Below are 21,396 nucleotides of genomic sequence, written 5' to 3' on the forward strand. Positions count from 1 at the left end.
GAAAATTAGTGGTTTAATGTGTACTGGTGGCAATACATATGATATATTCTCCACTGGGGGCACTATCATGTGGCATAATATGACCTGGGGGCCCAGTGTCGTATAATGTGAACTAGGATAATACTATAAGTCATAAACTGAACTAGGGCACTACTATGGGGCATACAATGAAAAAGGGCACTACTATGGGGCATAAAATTAACTAGGCACTAGGGCACTACTATGGTGCATAAAATGAACAACCACTGTGGACAGAGGTGCCTTGCTTGAAGCACCCAGGTCCTTAAAAATGTTGCTATGGGGCCTACAAAGTGGAGGCTATGCCTCTCCCTGCAATTATTTAATAGATTTACATAAAGTTTTGAAAGCCTATATATTATAAAGCATCCTAGCATTGCAATGCTCAATTAAAAATATTTACTAACCCTTTGGCATCTGCAAATCAATTAATGCTGCTCTTACACAGGCCATTGCTCTGAAACATGTTATGTTAAATATTCAAACGCACTTATGTTAAAGTGATAACAAATTAATAAAGCATTTTCAATTGAACTGTTTAGAAAGTTAGATCTCCGAAAAGAGTGGCATTTTCACCCACTATTGTTCCTATTATGGGGCACACTCAAACTAATTTTGTAGGTCAGTACAATGCAAGGTATTCATTTAAAACTGCCAATGTTCTTGATGGAAAAAATCTAATAATGTTTAACAGCATAGGGGATGAGAAGTGTGTGCCATTTAATTTGCATAAGGCAGCAGAATGGTAAGGCAACTACTAAGTGCATATTCTGTAGCTTAAAAACACCAAATAAGAAAAATGGAATTTTAGGGCCAAATGTAATAGGCTGCCAGTTGTGTCAAGTGTGAAGATTTCATTGAGTTAGCCGTGAGATTTTAAGTGACTATTCTTTTAATGGCAAAAACCAGTCTGGTTTGCCTTTTAAAAAATTGCTGCTTTAAATCTCGAGGCTAAATTGCCCAAATCTCAGCACTTGCCACAACTCGCAGGCTATTACATTTGGCCCATATTATCTCCATCATGACTCAAACATTATCTTCCTAAGGCCAAATCCAATGATCCTCTCTGTTCTTATCTACATGGTGATTTGACTGATGCGGATACATGATATGGAGGTGAGCGTCACGTGATACTGAGCATATGAAATGGAGATAATTCAGAAACAGGTATCTTAAAAATATACTTTCTGCCAAAGTGTAGCTAACTAAGAATTTGCCTTCTTTAGTTGTTAAACTTAATAACTACAAAGGAGTCTCTATTTTCTCCATTTTGTGTCTATTCCTTTATTGTACTGTTAGGTCTCATTACTGTCCTTTTACCAAATTAATTCATACTTGCCTACTATCTCTCTCTGGGAGAAAACAATTTAATGCCAGTTGGATGATGGATCTCACAGAAAAGGAAGCATATATAATATTGTAGCCAATAAGCCTACAGGTTACAAGAAACTGCATCTGTAGCAGAACCTACACATTGGAATGTGCAGAAATTGATCAAGGGCGCAGTCACAGATCTAGTGTTGTGAGGGCTATTTAAAAAGACTAAATGCATCGACAGTACTCTAAGTATAAGGCTTTTATTGGTAAATGGAGCCAGGAGGAATATAATTTTGTTCTTTGCTGTGCTGCATAGTGTACGTTATCCTAGTTAAGAAAGAATATACTACAAACGTGTTAGAAATTAATACCATGATATCAGGTTCTCTGGTATGCGTGAAAATAAACAACCTAGGCTGAGACCCGGGAATTTATCTGGCTGATTGACCCGGCAATATCCCGGATCTTAAGTCTAAAAGGGATATAAGTAATACATTTGTTGTACAACTGCAAGCATACTTTAACCCAGGGGTAGGTAACCTGTGGCACTCCAGCTTCTATAGAACTACACATCCCAGCATGCCCTGCCACAGTTTTGCTGTTAGGAAATGCTTAAAATGTGTCAGGGCATGCTGGGATACGTAGTTCCACGGCAGCTGAAGTGCCACAGGTTGCCTATCCCTGCTCTAACTGACAGTAGGCCGCATTTACTAGATGAAATTTGCACTGAACCAAAGTGACCAATAAGTTTGTCTTATATGTCTTGTATAAGTTAGTGCAGTGGTTCCCAAACTTTTGTGAATCACGGCACCCTAGATTGTAAGCATTTTTTTACTGCACCCCTATGCCAAAACTTTCTTATTGAGAAAGTAAAAAAAATCTATGAAATTAAGTATATTGTGTTTACATGTCATCCTTACATCCAGTTGTTTAGTGATGCACAGGGTTGCGTTTCTGTTTGTTAACATGTTTTATGATTGGTAGTCAACCCAGCAATGGTTTTGTATATACATTGACCATAAATTATTTGATTTGGTCCTGGACCACCAACCTATGGCACCCCTGGAAGTGGCCCGCAGCACCCAGCACCCAGTTTGGGAACAAATGAGTTAGAGAATGACAGCAAGCACCTGAGTGCTTTAGTGCAAATGTTGCCAGTAATAGCTAGCGAATGAGCTACAGTACTGAGTGGCTGACAGAATTTAATGGAGGTATAGTAAAGCTTGCAAGTCCTCCACTGACAAAATTTAATCCTAGTGGACTGTTCAGAGCTCAGTATACAAATTGGTTTACTGGAGTTTATTACTTTTATAATAAAGGCCAGTAACACAATAAATATACCAGTGTTATATTCCTGTAAAATAGTATTTGATATATATATATATATATATATATATATATATATAATTACATTTTTTATAGGGAGAAAACATCCGCTTACCCTTTATTAGTTGTAGTAGTTTTAACATCTATGAGGTCATCAAAATTTTGACTTCTGAAACAAACAAAAATATTTGCAATAAAAATACATACAAATAATGCTAATAATAATAATAATATTCAGACTTTCTTTAGCACACCTGATATTTGTTACTGATTTTATAGCTTCATAAATGATATAATAAAATGAAAACAAACAAAATGGAAAATATAATAAATCAAGTGATTTGTTTTGAAAGATTAAAAGAAACAAAAGTATAGCAATTACCTGTTTTTAGTGTCAGGCTTTTTAATTTCAATCAGTTTGTTCAAATCTCCATCCCTTTACATTAAAAATATATAAATATGTAAATTTGCATTTGTAGGCATTTAAACACATATTTATTATACTGTGGTTATAGGAAAATTAAGCTCAAATATCTCATTCATTGTCTAAAATAAAATTCACGGTCCTTAAAGCAAAACACAGTTATTTGTTTTGAGAGAATAAAAGAAACAAACTAGAACAATTACCTGGTTTTAATGTCTGGCTTTTTAACATCTATAAGGTCATCAAGATTTTGACTTCTAAAAAATAATATATATATATATTAGCATAAAAAAATCTGAAACTTAAAACAATAATAATAATAATAATAATAATAATAATAATAATGATAATAATAATCAGACTTTCTTTAAAACAACTGATTTTTGTTACTGATTTTGTAGCTTCATAAATGATATTATAAAATGGAAAACACACAATATGGAAAATACAGTAAACCAAATGATTTGTTTTGAAAGATGAAAAAAAAACAAAGTATAGCAATTGCATGTTTTTTGTGTCAGGCTTTTTCATTTCAATCAGTTTGTTCAAATCTCCATCCCTTTACATTAAAAATATCTAAATATGTAAATTTGCATTTGTAGTCATTTAAACACATAGTTATTGTACTGTGGTTATAGGAAAATTAAGCTCAAATATCTCATTCATTGTCTAAAATAAAATTCACAGTCCTTAAAGCTAACAAAGTTATTTGTTTTGAGAGAATAAAATAAACAAACTAGAACAATTACCTGGTTTTAATGTCTGGCTTTTTAACATCTATAAGGTCATCAAGATTTTGACTTCTAAAAAAATATACATATATATATATATATTAGCATAAAAAAATATCTGAAACATAATACAAATAATTCCATTTTATTACATCCATACATACACATACATACTCACCTGCTCGCAGAAGTTCACGACCCCTTCTCAACGTAAAAGTACCCAATGGAAGTACCTGTAAAAAAAGATCCAATACTCACCTTTTGTCCCACGATGTTCTCCGCAGTAATCCAAAGAGGGCCCCGGACACACTGTAACAATATGCTACCGCATGTTGTTACAGTAATGCTAATGACAGCTCCGGGCTTGAGCTATCATAAGTGCCGGGCCGCCAGCCAATCAGAGGCGGCTTCCGTTAGTGGCCGCTCATTTGCTGGGACCCACGTGGAGTAGCCGCTCATTGGCTAAGTCCACGTGCTCAAGCCCGGAGCTGTCATTAGCGTTACTGTAACAACATGCTGTAGTGTGTTGTTACAGTGTGTCTGGGGCCATATTTGGATTACTGCGGAGAAAATCGTGGGACAAAAGGTGAGTATTGGATCTCTTTTTACAGGTACTTCCATTGGACACTTTACTTTGAGAAGGGGACGTAAATATCTGGCAGAAGGTGAGTATGTATGTGTATGTATGTAATAAAATTTTATTTTCAAGGTGTATGTTGTGTTTATTTATGTATTGCTTCGTTGTGGAACTACAAGTACCAGCGGGCCCGTAATACCACGCATGCTGGTATTTGTGGTTCTCCAAATACCAGCATGCGGGGGAGGCTTGCTGGGACCTGTAGTTCCACAACTAAAGACAATATTTAACCATTTATTTTACACTACACAGTAACACTATCAACCCGCCACCCACCGCCCAGGGGTGGCGTGGATAGCCTCGGGCTATCAGCCTAGGCCAAGGGTGCCCTGGAGTGGGGGACCCCTTTGTTGAAGGGGTCCCCAACTTTCAAGGGGTCCCTGGCCTGGGCTGACTAGTGGTCAGGGCTGATGCTGCGGCTGGGGGTCCAGTGAAAGGGCACCCCTGGCTGTGGCATCAGTCCCCTGCTAGAAATGGTCTAGAGATGGTTTAAAATATATGGTGAACCTCACGCAAATTTTTTCTCCATATATTTAAAACCAGGTCTGGCCCTGCTGCCTGGTGCTGGTTCTTAAATTACAGTGGAACCCTACACATATTTTTCCCTGTAATTTTAAGAACCAGGACTGGCTGGCAAGTCCGAGGCTGGTTAGTCTTTTGGGGAGGGACCTCACGTCTTTTTTAAAAATAAAATGTATCCCTTTTTTACAGGTCCTAACACACAAGCAGCAAGCACATATCTCACTGATATGTGCAGGCTGCTAGCTCGGGAGAGATTTGCAGAGAGAAAACACTGCAATCTCAGGTGAGTAATCTCATCTTCACTTGCAACTCGGGGGAGATATCTCGATCTGCATTACCATCGGCAATCTCACTTTCAGCTAAACTCAAGGTGCGATGCACCATGTAGGGTGACTGCCGATCTGCCGGCAGACGGATCATGTTGTCACCTCAGGCAACCGTGCGGTCCCAGCAGACCGCACGATATCCCGGCTTCCCCCTCCTTCATCTGAATGGGATCGTACATCGCATCCCAGATCAGATGGTTTTGCAGGAAGATCTGGGGATGCAATGTACGACCCCGCTGGAGCACGCAGCACGACATCAGGTATGATATCGTGCCCATACACGGCACGATATAGCACCTATATCATGCTGTCTGTCGGATCGGCACGTATATCGTGCCATGTATGGGAACCTTCACTTCTTAGTAAATTTGCGAGTAGAAAAACGGGAAAATCACCCGAGATTTGGGGATGCAAATCGGGATTAAAAAGAACTAAACTCGACTTATCTCAATTCTTAGTAAATTTACCCCATTGTCTAAAGTAAAATTCACAGTTCTTACAAAGTTATTTGTTTTGAGAGAATAAAAGAAACAAACTAGAACAATTACCTGGTTTTAATGTCTGGCTTTTTAACATCTATGAGGTCATCAAGATTTTGACTTCTAAAAAAATATATATATATTAGCATAAAAAATTATCTGAAACATAATACAAATAATTCTAATAATAATAATAATAATAATAATAATAATAATAATAATAATAATCAGACTTTCTTTAAGATAACTGCTGTTTGTTACTGATTTTGTAGCTTCATAAATGATATTATAAAACGGAAAACACACTATATGGAAAATACAGTAAACCAAATGATTTGTTTTTAAAGATGAAATGAAACAAAGTATAGCAATTGCATGTTTTTAGTGTCAGGATTTTTCATTTCAATCAGTTTATTCACTTCTCTATCCCTTTACATTAAAAATATATAAATATGTAAATTTGTAGTCATTTAAACACATATTTATTATACTGTGGTTGTAGGAAAACTAAGCTCAAATATTTAATTAATTGTCTAAAATAAAAATCACAGTACATAAAGCTAACAAAGGGCCTCATTCATTACTGATCGCAGCTGCGACTACGCACGCAGACCCTCTGCGAAAATATGCTAATATTTGCAATAGCAATGCCATTGCAGCCTAACATAAGGATGCCCGCTTCCCCTTACTCACATCCGCAATATTTAGCAAAACAGGCCAACCATCAGTAACATCAAGTACCATTGCAGCATAATTGCACAAGGTCAGATATTTCTCAGAAATTTCTAACCTCGTCGCACACAGCCCCAAAGTTATTTGTTTGTTTGGTAAGATGCACTAGAACATTTACCTGGTTTTAATGTCAGGCTTTTTCATTTCAATCAAGTTTTCCAGAACATCGTCCCTTTAAATTAAATGTATAAATATGTACATTTGTAAATATTGTTAGTATACTGTATAACTAGACAGACAAGTAACTACTGATTAGTCAACATAAAAACTATTTTATCAAGCACTAAATGGTTAACCAAATGTTTATATACATATATAACAGCTGCCTTTATATGTGTAAGGCAGGGTGGGCACAGAGCTAGCTCGAGGGCCATTGGGGGCCATCCCAGTGGAGTCAAAGAGCAGCCAGCAGTGTCCCCTTTCTGGCTGCTCCCACAGCCATGCTAAACCCGCTTCCTCCCTCCCCAAAGCCATGCTAAGCCCGCTATCTCCCTCCCCACAGCCATGCTAAGCCCGCCTTCTCCCTCCCCACAGCCATGCTAAGCCCGCTTCCTCCCTCCCCACAGCCATGCTAAGCCCGCTATCTCCCTCCCCACAGCCATGCTTAGCCCGCTATCTCCCTCCCCACAGCCATGCTAAGCCCGCCTTCTCCCTCCCCACAGCCATGCTAAGCCCGCTTCCTCCCTCCCCACAGCCATGCTAAGCCCGCTTCCTCCCTCCCCACAGCCATGTAAGCCCGCTTTCTCCCTCCCCACAGCCATGCTAAGCCCGCTTTCTCCCTCCCCACAGCCATGCTAAGCCCGCTATCTCCCTCCCCACAGCCATGCTAAGCCTGTTTTCTCCCTCCCACAGCCATGCTAAGCCCGCTTTCTCCCTCCCCACAGCCATGCTAAGCCCGCTATCTCCCTCCCCACAGCCATGCTAAGCCTGTTTTCTCCCTCCCACAGCCATGCTAAGCCCGCTTTCTCCCTCCCCACAGCCATGCTAAGCCCGTTTTCTCCCTCCCACAGCCATGCTAAGCCCGCTTTCTCCCTCACCACAGCCATGTAAGCCCACTTTCTCCCTCCCCACAGCCATGTAAGCCCACTTTCTCCCTCCCCACAGCCATGTAAGCCTGCTTTCTCCCTCCCCACAGCCATGCTAAGCTAACCTTTTGTGTCCCCACAGCCATGCTAAGCCTGCCTTCTCCTTCCTCACAGCCCTTGTCAGCCTGGTTCTCCACCATCCCACAGCCATTACCTGCCCACCTCCACCTGCCTCACAGCCACCATGACCTGCTCTCTCCCTCCCCACAGCCACCGTAACCTGCTCTCTCCCTCCCTCCCCACAGCCCTTCTAAGCCCCCTTCCCTTTTGCAGCCAGAACAGCCGCCTTCCCCCTAGAGCCATAAGCCCCCTTCCCCCTGCGGTGTAGCCCAAATCCCCCGTTACCCCCTGCAGTGCAGCCTGAATCCCCCCTTTCCCCCTGCAGTGCAGCCCGAATTCCCCTTTTCCCCTGCAGACAGAAATCCATCTTCCTCCCTACAGCCAGAACAGCCCACCTTCCCCCTTGCATATATATATATCTGATGATAAATGATGGGGGGTGTTCCAAAAAATCTTACGCAGAGCACTACTATACCTGGTGCCAGCCCTGGGTTGACAGATGAAATAAAGCAGAACAGAAGATTATAAATAAGAGTAGCAGAAGATTGCCTAGAGGTATGAGGAACACTAACCTATATTTTTGTCAGCTATTATATATTTTTGCTTTTAACTTAGGGCCTGATTCAGCAGAGGACACACTAGCTATCACAGCAGCTAACATGGTAGCAGCTGCAATAGCCCTGATATGGTAATGGAGAAGGAGGCGTCCTGACTCCTGCAAGCATTAGTGGTCCGAATTGTCTTCTAGAATGCAACATCAGATCATCTGCATGTCCATTGGTCGGCTAAATGACCCAAGGGATCACGCAAGTTGGCTGCCGTAAATGCTAAAAAGAGGCCAGGAATTCCTGGCCTCGTCACTCCCCCACAATGGTGGCAACACGGCTCCGTTTTGGGAAACTGAAGGCATCGTCACCCCCTCCCCACCACGAAACTGCAGCAGACTGTCAATCACTTGCAGTCTTCTGCCGAACTGTGAATGGTATCGCAGACCCATACTGCATATGCACAGTACGAGTCTGGCGCAATCGCAGATTCACGAACATCGGGAATCTGCATAAAAAGTTTCCCTGCGTACTCTGCTGAATCAGCCCTTACAGCACAAAATGTATTGTTTTCTGGAATTTCTATAATCAAGTCTAAAGGTGCCCACACACATAGCGATATTTTACCCGATCTGGCTGATTCCGACTTGGAACAACAGATTGTGTAAAATATGCTAAAATCGTGAGGAAATCGTGAGTCCCCGCTGGTCGCACATCGCATCGTCAGATCTGCCATGCAGTAGGGCAGATCTGACAATCTAGGATACAATACACAGTGAAAAGTCTGCATGCAGGAGAGATCGTTTGAAGATTGGACACCAAATTGTGTGCATATCGTGTGTAGAGCTACCCAGGAGAGTTTCAAGGGAAATCGTACATAAATCGTATACATCGGCTGATCGTGTGCACATCGGTATGTGTGTGGACACCTTAATTTTTTCATACTTACTATGGCTATCAACAATACAATAGTATAGTGTATAGGATGTAGGAACTATGCGCTTGTGGGTTGTTCATCTTTTACCTTTTAGGAGTGCTCTTTGCAGTGTTTGATATTTCAAGAAGGTCATCCACCTGGTCTCTGAAAATAAAACTTTACATTAAGAAAAGCCTGTATAAAGTTCACAGCAAAAACAATAGTAGTAGAATAATAGTAGTAATAATAATATGTTCTTTGTCCTTATAGTTTCATTACTATTCTGCTATCTGCTATTAACTTGATTGCGGGAACTGAAATCCTGGTGCAAGTTGCGAACACATGATGGCTACAGCATCAGGCCGCGTCTGATTCGTCGAATGTGGTAAAACCACACCAACTGATGCAAATAAAGTTAGACTGATCCAACTGTGATTTAAAAGTAAGAACACAGGGCCTGATTCAGACCCGCTCGCGAGCGCTGAGCGCTCGCAAGCGGGTCGATGTTGCCCAAGTGCGCATGCTCACGACGGAGGCCGTCGTTATGGGTCTCGCACCAAAGGGGGCGTGCTGTTGATGGTGATTGACAGCACTCCCCCTTTGGTGGGCGTGCCTGGGGGCGTGGCTGCCCAGACGGAGGCGTTCCCGCCCATGCCTACCGTCTGGGGCCGGCCCCACTGACATCACTAGTGATGTCAGTGGAAGTGCTTTTGGCTCTGATAGAGCCAAAAGCACTCCAGGGCTTGTGGCAGCGATACCCTACCACAAGGGTCTCGTCGCAAGCCCAATGGTCGCGATGGTCTTGACCATCGCGACCATCATTTTGGCCGCTTGCTATAGCTGTGGGTGGTCACCCACAGCTATGCGAGCGGCCAGGATGCCGCTCCAAAAATTAGGAGGGACGGCCCTGATTCAGAGCGAGCGCTCTGTCAGAGCGTCCGGCTCTGAATCAGCCACAGTGTACTGAATACTCTTTTTTCAAAAATAAATGAGATGTATTACTCTCTTTGGGAAGGGAGAGGCTGCCCATACGATTATTAGTTTTGACTTTAGAACATTGTTCGATTACAGTTTCACATATTTGTGAAATATACAAGATGTTTGTAAATATTACATCATTGATTTAGTCGTTCTTTATCGCATTTATTAACTTTAAATCACATATATCATGTTGTCAGCACAATAGTAAGAACTGAGTGAGACTGATGGTCAAGTTTGAGAAATAAATATTTTTGAATCACCAACGACATTCCTAAAAATAGCTTATATCACTTTGTGTTAGTATACATCTGGACCCCGCATTCATTTATTATTTATTTTAACTATAGCTTGTCTCTAAAATCTTTAAGACAGTAAAAGAGTTGGGGTAACAGGGCTCACTGTACCTTTTCTTGCCTTTGACTGCCATGGGTTTGATGTCAATAAGGTTGTTAATATCTTGAGTTCTATTCGATAAATCAAAACACAAAATAAAATAGCATTTACTGTAAATAACAGTGCACTAGTGTGATGAAAATTTTTTTGTTAATTTTTTTGTTCATACACACTAGACGATTTGCTGTATGAGCGATATTGTGAAAGATCTTGGTGAAAGATATTGGGTGTACACACTGAACGATATCGTTAACGATATCGTTCAGTGACATCATCCTACCACGTCCCTGAACAGACACTTTCTGACGATATCTTCAGGTTGGCCTGCATGTTTGCATGACAGCAAACATCGATAACGACCCAATGGACGATATGAACGATATATCGTTGAACGATATCGTTATCGTTCACTTTTATCGTCTAGTGCAGAGGTTCCCAAACGCGGTCCTCAAGGCTCCCCAACAGTTCAGGGTTTAGAGATATCCATGGATGAGCACAGGTGACTTAATTAGTACCTCAGTCAATTTGATTTAACCACCTGTGCTCAACCATGGATATCTCTAAAACCTGCACTGTTGTGTTGCCTTGAAGACCGCGTTTGGGAACCTCTGGTCTAGTGTGCATGCCCCATTAGAGAGAGATAAACTGGAGAGAAATAAAGTACCAACCAATCAGCTTCCAACTGTCACTTTACAGGCTGTGTTTGAAATATTACTGTTAGGAGCTGATTGGTTGGTAATTTTTCTGTCTCCACTTTATCTCTCTCCAAGGCTTAGTACATCTCCCCTTAAGTACCTAAAATAAAAACAGGGGACCTCAGCTAAATACAAACCAATGACACATACACTATGATCATCAGCAGACCTTCACCCTTAAGGGTATAGATGTGACTGAACTATATTTTCACTTGTTTCTATACCTTTAACTCCTACAGCATGTATTTATTTTAAGTAATTAACCTTTATCTATGTACTGCCATCATATTACATATTACACATTGTTAGAGTGCAGATACAAATACACACTGATGATAATTCTGGCCATGTAAACCAGGCACTGCCGATGCGTAGGCAGACTGATCACATGATGTGTACGGTTCTGCATATAGGAATGCATATGCTATTTTTTTGCATCCTCTGTTTTTTAGGGTAATTTACTACCAATTTGCAAACAACTCTGCATCAGGACCAGTGTTTATAGTCATTAACTTTGGAAGTAGTTGTAAATCATTTGTAGGAATACATGGGAAATAATTGTTAGAAAGTGCTCACCCTTTGTTGCTTACAGCTTTGGAGCTGGAAACTTCAATTAGATTATCAAAGTCTTGGCTTCTAGGAAATAGTAAATTGGTCAAATTATTAGTTATATGCACCTAAATGTAAGAATGGGAATACAGAATGTGCAATAGCAAAGGGTTAGGAATCGGGAATGGGGTAGAAGACAGTGACCATTTGTGCTGCATAACTTAAAGATAGAAGATTTTGTATTACTCTCACATATGTTAGCAGCACACGTAGCACTTGACAGGTCTCTCACTGACACATATTACCTGTATATATTATACACGCGTTCTTCTAAAGACAAGCGTACCTTTGTTTTCTTTCCACTGCACTTCTTCTGTCTCCACTGTTTGGGATATCCGGCTTAGTAGGGTATGAAGCCCTTAAATAAAGATATTCTTTTACATCTGTTTATTTCTATAGACCACTAATCTATTCTACACTTGAGAAACATGTTAGTTACTTGTTGCCTGCCTCTTCTAGAGTAGCCTATTTTTGAATACAATTTCCCTTTACACCCAACCCATTATGGAAAAGTAAATGTAACATATTCAAAATCCATTAAACTAGGGGGAACAATATAATCCCGTGGAAAAATTGTGAGCAAAATCTTATTTACCTGTAACATTTAAATCAGATCACAGGGGGTGTAGTTTATATTCCAGCCGGCCAGAATGCTGACGCCAGCACCTCGACACCAGTCAGCATCCCTACGGTAAGTATTGGAATTAGGGGGAGGGTTAGGGCTAGGGGTTAGGCACTACGGGAAGGGATAGAGTTGGGCGGCGGGAGGGGGTTAGGTTTATGCTGCGGGAAGGGGAGAGTTACGTTTAGGCTGCGGGGAGGGTTAAGGGTAGGGTAGGATACTTACCTGCAGGTGTCTGTATCCTAACCCTATCGGGATGCTGACATCGGGATTCTGAGCGCTGGAATCCTGAGCACCAGCATCCCTTGCCCAGCCCGATTACAAGGCCATGCTTAAATTGCATGTGGAAGAAATTTCTTGCACAGAATACTACTAGTTCTTTTGAGGATTAAATAGATAATTCAGCATTTCTTAGCAGCCTTATTTATTTATTTATTTATTCTCAATTGCAAATACAGCCTAAGATATTTACAAGGTAACGCTAAATGGGAAACAGCCCTAGGCTGTTAACTAAACATGATCTTTGAGACACCAGCAAGTACTATGCACATTGCAGAATTATTCCAGCCTATATTTTTAAGGCCCCCATACATCAGCAATTGATTGCAGCAAGCGTGCAATTTGCAATCGATTGTGTATAAAAATCTTTCCCTTTTTCAATCGACTGTGGTAATTCTGCAATCTGCAATCGATTGAAAAAGGAAAAGATTTTTATAAACAATCGATTGCAAATTGCACGATTGCTGCAATCAATTGCTGATGTATGGGGGCCTTAACATGTATAATTTGGGCTCCAATAAATATGAAATGAATGCACATGACCTGGAGTTTATTCAGGCCATAAAACCCTACCTAATTATAATCCTATTCCCAAATAAGGTAAATAGATGAAAATAACTTCTTTCCATTTAATTTTGAATTATTAGAAGTTAATGGCAAAATGTGTAAAGAGATTTTTATTTTGCGTGAATCAGGTAACTGTCCTGGGAAAATTGGGACATATGGGAACCCTAAATAATCCTAACATAATTAGATAATATTATTAACAACATTTTTATACTAATTATTTCATTGGACCAAGGGCAATTTACACAAATACATTGTACCCTCCAGGTACTACAGTAAGAAAGGGGGCGTCCGATAAGACCAAGCCCAAAGAAAATCTTCGACTGCACCCATTGCACTGTACAGTATGCAGGAAAGCATATTGCTAAGAACTGGAATATCCAGTACTCTAGGTTGAATCCTGCAACCGATTTCCCATCCAAACCCGCCTGTAAATTATGTTAGATTAAAATTCATGGTGAGATGATTAGTTGTTAAAGAAAACATTTTGAAAGGTCCTCCCAAGCATTATAGTCCCATTCACCATCCTAATACAATAACCACGACTGAACTACATTATGTATAGCCTTTCAAATCCGGCACTATAGGTTCATTTGTATCAATAACATTTGCAGACCTAATTTCAGCATTGATCTAGCAATATGCATCTAGCTTGTCAGAGAACTCAACGAGAACATGATTTCTTCTGATCCAGGGCTCCAGAGCAGTCGCAGGCTGGGCTGCTATTGTTACACACCAGTACCATACTTTCTGTTGTTCATGTAATGGTAGAAAAGAAATATAAAGAAAAACAGGATCTTGTGTGTGACATATAGCAATAACCAATAAGCTTATCAGATAAGAAACGATTAGTAATAGAAATATGTGAAAATAAAGTGAGGTTACCGGTCATCAGTTTTGGAAATAGGTGACCCTGGTGGCAGCTTTCGTTTTTCATCAACACTTTAAAAGGAATTTTAAACAAAGGTAAAGCAATATATGTGTGCATATAAACAGAAGAGAAATATAACAATCTAACACATATTGCACATAAGATTATCTAATCAGTATCTACTATCTAATTATAGGGGTGGGCAATTAGCAGCCCTGTTGTAGAACTACACATCCCAGCAAGCCCTGGCACAGTTTTGCTATTTGCCCATGCTAAAACTGTTGCAAGGCATGCTGGGATGTGTAGTTCAGCAACTGGAGGGCATTTCTGAATTCTAATATTGTGAATATTGTCCAGAGCTATTTAAATGTATATTTATCACACCATTTATTAAAGAGACTTGCATATTATGCAACCCCTGCTGTAAATTTTTATGGACATTAGAAATCACTAGCACTCAGCCTACAAAATTGTGCTTTTCTATGGTCACAGAACTCCTCTATCACTTCTGTATCCCTATAATTTGCCATAGGCACTGCAATACATTATACATATGACTATTAGGGGCAGGGACGGACTGGGGCTGTACATCAGCCCTGGCAGTCCACCCTGTGCGTGAAGGGGGCATAGTTTAGTATCTAGGGGGGCATGCCGTGAGTCACAGGGGCCTGGCCTCACGGCACGCCCCCTCTGTTCCCGGCCCACTGCCACCACCCCTTTCCTCCCCTGGAGCTAATACACTGTATCCGGCGGCATTGGGTGGAGGGCGGGGGTATTTCCGCCTTCCTCGAGCCAGCCCTGAGACCATTAGCCCTTCTGGCAAATGCCAGATGGCCAATCCGGCCCTGATTAGGGGTATATTTACTAAAGTGCAGGTGTTTAGAAGTGGAGATGTTGCCCATAGCAACCAATCATATTCTAGCTATTATCTTCTAGAAGTAGCTTCATAAATGTTAAGTAGAATCTGATTGGTTGCTATGGGCAACATCTCCACTTCTAAAAACCTGCACTTTTTGTAAATATACCCCTTAGAGTCTATTACTGTATGACTGGATACTGAATTAAACATTACGGCATCTCATGTTGCTACACTGCATCCCCAGCTTGGAGGAATTCGGATCTGAGCACTCCTTGCCTCTTGCACCATACATAGGTACGTACTTCGTACAAAGCACAGCTTACTTCCCCATTTGGACTACTCTCATTAAGTTGATTTATTTCTTCCAATTAACAGCAAGTAGAACCATCATTAAAGATTTTAACGAGGCCTTGTCATCTCCACAATTTAAAAAAATACCTGTTCTACGACTAACTGATATTAAATACTAATTATTGTGTTCCCAATATTACGTATGATTTTATTGCTTTCTACGATTGTATAGGTGTATCTTATGTACTCTATCTTTAATGTGCAAACACCATCCCATCTATGAATGGTTACATAAAGTGTGGTGCAGTGTTTTACCCTATATCTATCCCACATAGTTCATTTATACCCCATTTTACACCGGAGCTAAAACCCGGGTTTTTGAAGAGTTAACCCGGGCAGCTCCCTGGTGTAAAAGGGGAGAGAGTTGGATCGCCGGGTCGAGTGACCCGGCAATCCAACCCAGGTAACTAGCAGGGTTTAACACAGGCGTAGCCCGTGAAACCCTGCTGTGAGAACAGCGCACTCCGGGTCACGATGACCTGGAGTGCGCTGCTAGCCGGCCGATTGGTCCGGCTTCAGTGGTGCTAGGAGATGACGTCATCTCCAAGCGACCACTTTCACTCCGCAAAAGCCGGGTCTATGCAGACCCGACTGCGGTGTGAGCGGCGCTGACTCGGGAATATCCCGAGTCGGCGCCGGCAAAATTCCAGGTCTGATCCGGATAGGAACTTTGTTCCAACTCCGGGTCAGACCCGGAATTTAGGTGGAAAAGGGGTATAACGTCTTTCTAGAATGATGAATTCTCATTTCTTATGCTGCACCTGGAACACTTTGGAATCTATACATTTTGATATGCCCGTCAGCCGAAGTAACTATTCTCTCTTCTACAAAAGGAGCAGGCTGGGCTTGAAATAGCCTAATTCAATGGGGTTATAGAAAGCTGCTCTTGTGCCAACTTCTACTTCCTATTATGATTATAATTAACATTAAAGTCGCAATCAATACAAAACAGTATTTGAAAATGTACATTCCGGTTATAGTACTTAAGTAAATATTTTACCTTGTGTCGCTCTTGGCTACTGGAGAAGTGGGTGGACTAGGCTTTTTGTCCACTTTTTCAAACCTAAAAAACACAATACGCGGTTTACTCTCATGAATAATAGTGCCATAATAAAGCAGTAGAAAATATGTACATTGTTTATTTTAATTGCATTCAAACTGCTTGTGCTGCTTTTATCAATTAGCAATATATTGCTTACAGCAGTAACATTGTAGTCCACCAGTGTGTAATTGACAGGGTGAACGGTTACCATAGCAACCTACAAAATGTAAATGTCTTTCGCTTTCAGTGAATGGAAGATTTAAACTACCAGAAGTGATATTAACCCACACATTTCCTCAAATGGGCTGCTGTTCATCATGTGTACACACTAGCTTGATAACTCTACAATAAATGTATATACAGTAGTTTGTTATGGCTGGCACTATCCATGTTACCTCATTCAAAAGTTACTATGAAAGACAAAAAACATAAATATCTAATAAACATTCCACTATTGTATTTTTGTTTTTACAAGGCAGTGAAGATGAGATTTGTAATTCTGTCCTTACGGTTTCTCTACATAATTGGTTAACATTACTGGAGAAAATATTAGATCAGATGTTAGCAGATATAATTCAAGATATTGTTCAGATGTGTGGAAGTTAAATAATACCTCTTTTCCACCAAAAACCCAGGTCCGACCCAGGTCAGACACCATTTACACAGCACCATCGTTCTGGGTTATTCTCACGTCAGCCCTGTTCACACTGAACCTGGGTCTGCCCTGCTAAACTTGTGAGGTGGGAGGTGACTGCTCTACAACCACCAATCAGCTTAATTTAGGCGTGACCCAGGTCGGATAACCTGGGTTGCGCCATTTACACTGCACCATTACCCAGGTCCATCCTGGGTCAGACCCTGGTAGCTACCTGGGTTGGATTGCCGGGTCACTTGACCCGGGTTATTTTTCAGGGACCCTTTTACATAAGGCTGCGACCCGGATAGACCCAGCAAAAACCCAGGTTTTTGCTCTGGTGTAAAATGGGTATAAGAGGTTTTTATTATACAGCAAATATTACTGAATATGATGCTTCTCTTACACTGCAGCAGCACAGCAAACCATTAGGTTCTAGTTCCCTGACTTCAATGCTTTATTTAAAAAGCAATTAACAATTTGAAGCACACATACAGTACAGTAATTGCTGCTGTAAGCATATCAATAAACATTATTCTAACAACTTCGCTGTCAAATTCTATTATTTTCAATTAGTAAGTTATTTCCTGATTCTCTGTAGTCTTGTTCTGATCAGAATACTTTGCATACTGTGTCTCACACTGTAATTACCTAAATCAATATACATACCAAGATTTATTTATAGTTCATGTCATTTTAAAAACTCAGAGGTTTACACCACATTTGCACATTACATATGATAATCTGAGATTTTTAAACCAATATATGATATTTTATTAGGTTTTTTTCAGTGCCTCCTGTTTATTATATAATAGGTTTTTTGTTTTGTAAACTCAGTGCTTTTATTCTCATTCATAATATAAGAGCAATAATATAATATACAATCCATAACAACAGTAAATAAGTACCTGGATCTGACACTATCAATGAAGTTGGTTCTGGTTGGCTTATCTGTGGTCCTGGTATCCGATGAGTAAATGGTGCTGTTAGATAATTAAGAAAATACCAATATACATGGATTGTTTTGACAACTGATGTTAATATACACCTGTCCCCAAACATTCTTTAGTGTTCAAAACATTAAAACTTACATTAAAACCAGTAAACTCTCTATCGGCTGAGGTCAGCCTACATTTATACACAGGTTAACAATATAAACTTATTGGAAATAAATACACAGAGACATATTGGCGGGGATAACGGATCAGATTTATGTATACTGTATAAAAGAGGTGAAAGGTATGGTGATGATGAAAGAACGGCCCTACACGCAGTGCACCATCTGTTAAAGTAAAGGCCCCCATACATCAGCAATCTGAAAACCACAATTGAACAATATGTTGCCTGATGTTAGGATTTCCCAATCTAGCAATCTGCACCCATACATTACAGATCTGTTTCAGTGATTTGCAGATCAATTGCAGCAAACACAGATCTGCCAATCTTCAAATGCTCCATCATTTTACTAGTAACAGTCTGCAAATCTGCTGATCATGTCCATACACTAGCAATCTACAGCCCCAATCCATCTGTGAAATCCAACATGTTTGGACAATCTGATTTAACAATTCCAATCACTTTTGATTGCAATCTGCGATCTGTGAAGCCCATACATTGCAGATTTTTATACACATGCGATAGCAAATTGCAGAATTGCCACAATCGATTGCTGATGTATGGGGGCCTTTAGTCAGGCTTAAAAGGGGGGGTCAACTGCCAGCCCATCTTCACACTAAGGCTAAAGCTGGGTACACACTATAAGATACAGTACAGTATATTGTACAATATATCATTCCGACTCTGATCAGAACGATATATCGTCGAGATTGTATAGTGTGTACGGATGATTGCATGCTCACAAGGGTCGTTCATCGCATCCTTTCATCTGTTGATGATGCAATGAACCATGTCATGCTGTAAAATTCTGCATGGTATGATGCATTGTGCCGTCGTACACCGGATCGTGCAGTGTGTATGGCCAGCACGATGTAACGAAACAATGCATCAATTAATTTCTGGGTACACACATCATATAGTGTGTGCCCATCATTAGATGGCAGAGTTCAGTTCAAATAAGTCTGATAATAGTAGTCTGGGGCCTAAAACCAGGGCCGTACCAAAGGCAGTGTGACTGGTGACATTGACCAGGGTGCAAAGCCATGACAGGAGCACGGTTACTGCCCCGGCGGCCTTTATCTGTTGCTTGTGGGTGCCCTTGTACTCCACTTCTGTGATGTCATGACATCACATTTGTGTGCAGCTAAACACCACTCCATTATGTGTACAGTATAATATGCACAGTACCTATTGTTTCTGCCCATTGCCTCTAAATGTAAGATCTTACAAACAGGGCCCTCTGTAACCTCTGTCCCATGTCTGCACTTTCCCCATTAACCTTATACGTCCTTGTTCTGTTTTATGTACAGTTTATTTTTTTGTTTGATATTTTTGTAATAGTGCATGATCAGCTCTGCAGAGTTCTGCGGTGATTCAGAAATAAATGGCAATGTTAATAATATACTGTATTGCTATTTTACTGTACAACCCTTATGTGTGAAAAGTTGAGTCAAAGTAAAACAATTGAATAAATAAAAATAAGAGTGACTGAGTAGTGCTGGAAACTGAGATAACTTTTTCTGTTTATCCATTATTCATCTTCTCCTGTTCTTCTGTCCATGTACTTATTTTCTATTTGAAGGGTTTGTTCAAAAATGTACATATAAAACATTTTACAAAAATATAAAAGCTTACATTTTCTGTCCTTCTGTTTTGCCTGGAACAATCCTGTTGACAAGAAATTGACATGATTATCTCATAGACACAATTACCGTATGATTTGTAGGGAAGCTTTGTGAATGACTTGCCAAACACAGTCATCGATGGCATGAGGATCCATTAGCACTACAAAGAAGACATTTTCTCCTTACGATGCAAACACAGGTATTTAGTAGTGACAGCTTTTATTTGCATTCATTTACCTTCGTTTCTATCAGCTTTTCATGACAATCATATAACTTATATATACTTATAAGTAGCATATGCTACTTACTATTAAATATGATTCTACATCTATATTTATATATCTGGCGAGGTTGTAGCCTGATTTACTCATCTACATAAAGCCCCACCACTTTTCAGGTACAGAACAAGAAGTACTGAATAAATGAATTAAGTAGGACTAAGATCTCCACTAAGCAACCTACGCAGAGTTGGGGCTCAGAAGGTTTCAGGATCCCTACCAGAAGTAATATGATGTGGCTGTCAAAGCAAAGGGAAGCCGAAGATGCTCTGTCTTTACATGACATTGACGTCATGCTTTCATCACAGCACTACACCTCTTACATTGCAAGTTCCAACACCAAAAACTCCCTTCGCAAGTCATTCAGGCATACACGCCGTGAGGTAGCAGTGATTCTTGGATTATTGTTGTAGGGGATTTGCACTTCTATGATTATCGCGTGGCACAGGGCAGATATAATAATGTGTGGGGCACTGGGCCCTGCTGGTAATAAGTGGTGTGTTCTACTGGAATAATCAATGTGTGGAAGTGGGAGTACTGCAGATATAGTCAATGTGTGGGAGTACTGCTGGTATAATCAATGTGTGGGAGTACTGCTGGTATAATCAATGTATGGGAGTACTGCTGGTATAATCAGTGTGTGGGAGTACTGCTGGTATTATAAATCAATGTGTGTGAGTACTGCTGGTATTATAAATCAATGTGTGTGAGTACTGCTGGTATAATCAGTGTGTGGGAGTACTGCTGGTATTATAAATCAATGTGTGAGAGTACTGCTGGTATAATCAATGTATGGTAGTACTGCAGATATAATCAATGTGTGGGAGTACTGCTGGTATAATCAATGTGTGGGAGTACTGCTGGTATAATCAATGTGTGGGAGTACTGCTGGTATAATCAGTGTGTGGTAATACTGCTGATATAATCAATGTGTGGGAGTACTGCTGGTATAATCAATGTGTGGGAGTACTGCTGGTATAATCAATGTGTGGGAGTACTGCTGGTATAATCAGTGTGTGGTAATACTGCTGGTATAATCAATGTGTGGAAGTCCTGTTGGTATAGTCAGTTTGTGGTAATACTGCTGATATAATCAATGTGTGGGAGTACTGCTGGTATAATCAGTGTGTGTTAATACTGCTGATATAATCAATGTGTGGGAGTACTGCTGGTATAATCAGTGTGTGATAATACTGCTGATATAATCAATGTGTGGGAGTCCTGTTGGTATAATCAGTGTGTGCTAGTACTGCTGGTATAATCAATGCGTGGGAGTACTGCTGGTATAATCAGTGTGTGGTAATACTGCTGATATAATAAATGTGTGGGAGTACTGCTGGTATAATTAGTGTGTGG

General features: G+C 40.4%; 1 protein-coding gene across 5 annotated transcripts in view; it reads right to left on the reverse strand.

Moving 5' to 3' along the window:
- The window catches only part of SCEL (sciellin), a 108,681-nt gene that overhangs the window by 39,081 nt on the left and 48,204 nt on the right, over positions 1–21,396 (reverse strand). For 3 of the 5 annotated variants that reach the window (XM_088459123.1, XM_088459114.1, XM_088459096.1), the window contains 14 exons: positions 19,773–19,805; positions 17,930–18,004; positions 16,346–16,408; positions 14,150–14,206; positions 12,083–12,154; positions 11,764–11,823; positions 10,504–10,563; positions 9,227–9,283; positions 6,631–6,684; positions 5,850–5,903; positions 3,835–3,888; positions 3,289–3,342; positions 3,044–3,097; positions 2,777–2,830 (listed from right to left, as the gene is read on the reverse strand). In XM_088459123.1, the coding sequence (XP_088315249.1) occupies positions 2,777–2,830; positions 3,044–3,097; positions 3,289–3,342; positions 3,835–3,888; positions 5,850–5,903; positions 6,631–6,684; positions 9,227–9,283; positions 10,504–10,563; positions 11,764–11,823; positions 12,083–12,154; positions 14,150–14,206; positions 16,346–16,408; positions 17,930–18,004; positions 19,773–19,805 (801 nt within the window). The remainder of the gene's footprint in view (positions 1–2,776; positions 2,831–3,043; positions 3,098–3,288; positions 3,343–3,834; positions 3,889–5,849; positions 5,904–6,630; positions 6,685–9,226; positions 9,284–10,503; positions 10,564–11,763; positions 11,824–12,082; positions 12,155–14,149; positions 14,207–16,345; positions 16,409–17,929; positions 18,005–19,772; positions 19,806–21,396) is intronic. The other 2 variants (XM_088459105.1, XM_088459131.1) reach the window with 2 other exon arrangements.

Source organism: Taudactylus pleione, unplaced genomic scaffold (assembly GCF_031769625.1).
Source record: "Taudactylus pleione unplaced genomic scaffold, aTauple2 ptg000041l, whole genome shotgun sequence".
Taxonomy (NCBI): domain Eukaryota; kingdom Metazoa; phylum Chordata; class Amphibia; order Anura; family Myobatrachidae; genus Taudactylus; species Taudactylus pleione.